We start from the raw sequence: 5404 nt of genomic DNA, 5'->3' as shown, positions 1-5404 counted from the left end.
TAAAAATAAGGAAAGAAGTTCAATAGAAAAATGTCTGTGAAACTGGTCATGGAGAGTCACTGCACTGCAGTGTGGAAGAGGATATACAAATTAAATGCATGAGAAAAGAGTAGATCATCACATTTGTAATAGAACCTTTCTGAGATTTGCATCCCAGCAAACACAGCTGAGTTCTCTTCGTTCAATAGCTGAAAACACCTCCCATCACACTTTAAGCTGTGATACAAAGGCAGAAGGACCAGAAACCTAGCACTTCAGTGAAGAGCCTCAGAAGCTGGGCAAGCATTAGTGACCACAGGCAGAAACATGTTTCCTGTAATTATTATTGCTTTCATCATTTTAGGAGTTGAGTTCATTATAGGGATTATAGCAAATGGATTGATGATTGTTGTGAATTGCCGTGAGTGGATCAGGAGCAGAAAACTGACCTGTTGTGACATGATCCTGACTAGCCTGGGCATCTCCAGATTTTTCCTACAATGCGTAATACTCATTAACCATATTATCTCTGCATTACCTCCTGGGATGAAAGGACTGTGTGATATATGGAGAACTTTCTATGTTGTTTGGGTGTATCTAAATATTCTCAGTCTCTGGTTTGCCACCTGGCTCAGTGTCTTTTACTGCGTGAAAATCGCCAACTTCAGCCAATGCCTCTTCCTCTGGCTGAAGCAGAGAATATCAGGGCTATTGCCAAAGCTACTCTTGGGCTCCTTGCTGGTCTCCTTGGTCACCTGTCTCCCTGCAGTCAATAACATACATAAAAAGTACATAGGCAATTCAACGAATATGCTGTCAGGAAACACGACAGAACAATGTACATATAATTTATCTTCTGGCCTCAGTGTTTTGTCCATGCTTGGCTATTCCTTTCCTTTCTTTATATTCATTGTTCCTGCCATACTGTTAATCACTTCACTGTGGAGACACAAGAAGAGGATGGAAAAAAACACAAGCTGTTCCAGAGACACCATTGCCAAGGCTCACATCAGAGCAATTAAAGGTCTGATCTCTTTCATTTTTTTCCACATTTGTTATTCTGCGTTATTAGTACTATTTTTATCAAAAAGGTTTCTCAACAGCAGCCTCTACTTCATTTGGTTCTGTGTAGTGGTAGTGGCTGCTTATCCTTCTGGGCACTCTGTTATCCTGATTATGGGTAACCCCAAGCTGAAGAGGGTGGCAGTGAGGGCTTTGAGCTATTCAAAGTGCAGGCTGAGAGAAGAGGTTTCATAAAACGGCTCATGATCAAACTCCACAGATACAACCCCTTCTTCTCTTCTATTTATCAAATAATTTCTCCTACCTCAGCATGCACTAAAATTAGAAGCTTTCCATCCAGAGCTTTGCTTCTTGAGGATAGTGGTAGAGGACAATGTTAAATTTAGGGTTACATGATTCTTTTTTCTTAAATGTTTGTGAATTAATAACTCATGGAAGACAAGGGCAAAGTCCTATTAATTGTAAGCTAGATTTCCTGAGACTGAGGAGTGGAAGAGTCCTTGAACTGGTACCAATATCCAGTTATATCAGAGTCTTAGGGTGAGCGATGTTGACTAGACCTTCCCTGGTCAAGCTATGTGATCTCCAGAATACCAGATGCCTGGAAGGACCTCCTATGATCTTGAGGATCGTGACATGAAAAGACAAGAACATCACATTAACAAATGAAAACAAAAGATGACCCAGAGGATCTACCCTGCTATGATGAAAAGTGCTAGTGGCTGCCACCAGGTTAGACTTTGATCCAAAGACAATCACAGACCTAAGTTAAGTCAATGGGTGTGCCAAGCATTTTTTCAGACTCTGCAAACTCTGTCCCTTTATATAGTAGAGTCAACTACAAAAAGTAAGGACTGTCCAAGGCATATGTCAGGTCAGAGCTGCATGAACTGAAGGGTGTCCCTTATTGCAAATGCAGGGGATAAGATATTGATTTTGCAGCATTTATGTGTTAGGGACAGAAAGCCAGAAGAAACCCACATCTCCTTCTCCGGGGTATGACCTTAGGGGATGCAGAGAGACAGAGTTTCTTGGGCACAGCACTTGCTGGAGTGGCAGACTTGGGAAATGTTGAGGAAACTGCCTGAAGTTGTTTGTTTCTACTCTGTTCAGGGAAACGGGACTTTATATACATTTTTGTAAATAAATGAGATTACATTAAAAACTATCACCCGACTTGCATAATCAATTTCTCATCCTAATGGAAACAACCTGTCAATGTCCTGAATATTGGCTAATTGCTTATGCCAATGGGGAACACTGGCATAAGGGGCAGGTGAGAGCTTCCAAAAGAGAGAAATTGTGAGTCGGTATCCCTGCTGAACCAAGTGGGAAGAAATATTGAAAGGTGCTCTAAGCAAATCTATATCAAATTGGGATTTAACGCTGGCCAAAAGAAATTTAAACAAAAGCTGGCGACGTTCCCAAAAGAAACTAAAAAAGACCTAAAATAAGTGCTGGAGACATTTCAAAAGTAATTAAAGCAACAGCTGAAGGTTTTCTAGAAAGGCCTGAGAAATGACTTGCAGTCAGAAATAAAAAAGCTTTGTTGGAGCAGCAGCAAGAAAATTCCCAATTTGGATATAAGGAACCAAAAAAAAAAAAAAAAACCTAGAGAAGGAATTCAAAGTGTTGCAGATCACTGTGGATGTCAGCTACCTGGATGAGGAATCAGGCCAGCTAGAGAACTTGGGTAAGACATGACACACCACTGTACTTTTCTACCCCATTTGTAACCCACAGAGATCCAGTGGGGGAGAGATCAGCTTGTTCCAGCTCAAGTAATACAAAAGCCCATTATCTTTGAAGAAAAAAATCCTGGGGAGGGTGAGTTGACTCATTTAAACATCATAGCCTAAATGAATGGTTGGAGAGATGAAGAGAGAGGCAGCTTTCTGGCAGCCAACTTGTGTGGCCAGCTCTTATGGTGCTGCAGAATTTATCCCAGAAAATAGAACGTATTGACCAGATTTGGTACAAGCTCTTGACAAGTGGTTTAGAGTCAGCCATCAGTCTGAGCTGGCTGGGGCACAGCTAATGGCTAGAAGGAGCGGGAGAGAAGAGACCACACCTCAACTGGTAGAGGACCTGTGGAGACTTGTGTTCCAGATTCCAGAATCCAAGGAGGACTTCCAGGACAAATTAAGGGACCAGTTTATAAAAGCTCAGCGGAACTTCAGCTTGCAGCTCAAGATCAGCAAAGGAGACCAACGGCACTTTGTGAGTCTGTGGAATTTACCACAGACTCTTTGAAGCAGCCCACCAGAAAAGAAAGTAGCCGTGAATGGGGAAGATGGAAGCTGATCACCACAAGCCTGGTAAGTACAGATCTGTGTCTAATATACATGGTGGAACAGGGAATTCTAATTTGGTTTATGACACTTTTTATGGGTTGGAAACATAGTTAAATGTGGTTTGTAAAACAAGGGATATTGACAATAAGGCAAATGTGGAGGGAAACAGTTCAGTTAACTGAAAAAGTTAGGCCACAAAAAGAAGGATTGTTTTAAATACCAGGCTGGCCAGTACAGAGTATCACAAATGCCAAGTGAATGTCCCAGTTTGACAAATGAGGGAACATCAAGCTGAAGGGGCAAAGCTTGAAGGCATAAGGATCAGCCTCACAGTCTTTGTTTAGATCTGGGCAGTTAAACAACAGTAGAAGGAGTTTAGCTATAGAATGTGTAATAGGAGCCGTGGAAGTCATAGGAATAGTGGACACGGACTCAGCCATAACAGTTAATAGCTGAGACATGCTAAAAAGCCCTAACTGGTCTCAAATACAGACACGGTCTGGGGGACAGGCACCTGTCCAGAAATGAGGAGAACTGGGCTTAAAAACTGGATCTATGGAATTGAGCAAGAAATCTATATAGCCAAGATAGCAAGTGAGCTAATAAGTGGTTTGGATTCCATTATGGACAATAACTGTGTAAGAAATATTAAAAAAAAAAAAAAAAGTGTGGGCTAGATGAAACAAATTATTTCTGGACAATTGGTTTGCAGTGAACAAGTTGTCCTGCCTCCATGGAGCAGAAACCATAACAACAGCTACCTGTTGTTTTAGCTTTCCAGCAAGGGAAAGAGGGGGAGGGGTTGAAACCTGCTTTGAGACCCAGTGGTTCAGGGAAATGTTAGTTGGTAAAGTTCTTGTGGTTTTTGTCTGTTCAAACAAACAGCAACTGGTAAAAGAAGGAATTTCAAGTGAATGAAAGGAAATTGAGGCTGTGCAGAACTGGCCATCTCCCCAAACACTCACAGATGTGCAGAGTTTTGTTGGGATCTGCTGCTATTATAGAAAGTTTTTTTGTGAGTTCACCAATACTGGGAAACATTGCATAGGCTGGGTGAAAAAGCAAAAACATTTCAGTGGTCGACAAAGTATGATTTAGCATTTACAGAACTGAAAGGGACCTTTGTGACTGCTCCTCTCTTAGCCTGTTCATGTTTCAAAACCCCTTTCATATTACACATGGATGCTAGAGCATACAGATTGGGAGTTAAATTGACTCAAGATATAAAGATCATCTGAGAAGAAACCAAGGGGACAGAATTTCAGCATGGCAGTCCTCATACTGTCTATGATAATACTGGCACTATAACAGGGGGACTGGTTTGCAGCCCTTCAAGACACATACTTTCATGTCACTATCCATCCAGCACACAGAAGATTCTTGAGATTCATCCTGGGAACCAACCACTACCAATACACAGTGTTACTCTTTGGCCTTGCTATTGCACCTAGGGATTTTTCCAAAATGCTGGCCTTAGTAGCAGCACGTCTACGCAGGGCAGGGATCATGATATTCCCCTACCTGATAAAGCCGCACAGCCAACTGCAAGTCGTTCAAGTCATTCAACAAACAAGGTCTCTAATTCAAAAGCTGGGACTGATGATAAACAACAAAAAGTCCACTTTTGAGCCCATACAGCAACTAGTATTCATGGGGGCTCATCTGGATTCACTAACAACCAGGGCAGCGCTATCAAATGCCAGGTTTGCTGCAATAGTAAATTAAAAAAAAAAAAGTGCAGACATGCCTACAAATGCTGGGACATATGGTGGCCACTACCTTCATAGTGCGACATGCAGGTTACACATGCGTGCCCTACAGCTATGGCTGTCAACAATCTACAGACCACACAAGCATTCTCTAAACAAAACATTGGTGATGCCAAAGAGAGTCAAACAATCATTAATGTGGGGGACTTGACCCGACAACATGATCACAGGGATCAATTCAGATCAATTCATGTGCCCACAGCTGGGCACCCAGTGACCATATCAGTGAAGACCAAAGAGTCAATATCTTCAGTGCAGAGCTCTTGTGTATTGAAGAGCAGGTATCAGAGACAAATAGAAAGGACTATATAATGCCTCTCCTTAGTAAGCCTCAATCTC

General features: G+C 41.9%; 1 protein-coding gene across 1 annotated transcript; it reads left to right on the top strand.

The window, feature by feature from the left end:
- Positions 1 to 306: 306 nt before the first annotated feature.
- On the top strand, positions 307 to 1236 carry LOC137149340 (taste receptor type 2 member 1-like). Its single transcript, XM_067542831.1, has one exon. The coding sequence runs from the start codon at positions 307 to 309 to the stop codon at positions 1234 to 1236; it is 930 nt and encodes a 309-aa protein (XP_067398932.1).
- The last annotated feature ends 4168 nt before the right edge of the window (positions 1237 to 5404 follow it).

Source organism: Emydura macquarii, unplaced genomic scaffold (genome assembly GCF_026122565.2).
Source record: "Emydura macquarii macquarii isolate MOO-44397 ecotype Brisbane River unplaced genomic scaffold, CSIRO-AGI_Emac_v2 contig_74, whole genome shotgun sequence".
Classification (NCBI taxonomy): domain Eukaryota; kingdom Metazoa; phylum Chordata; order Testudines; family Chelidae; genus Emydura; species Emydura macquarii.
The sequence above is the reverse complement of the archived record's forward strand: the minus strand, read 5'-3'. Positions and strand labels throughout refer to the sequence as shown.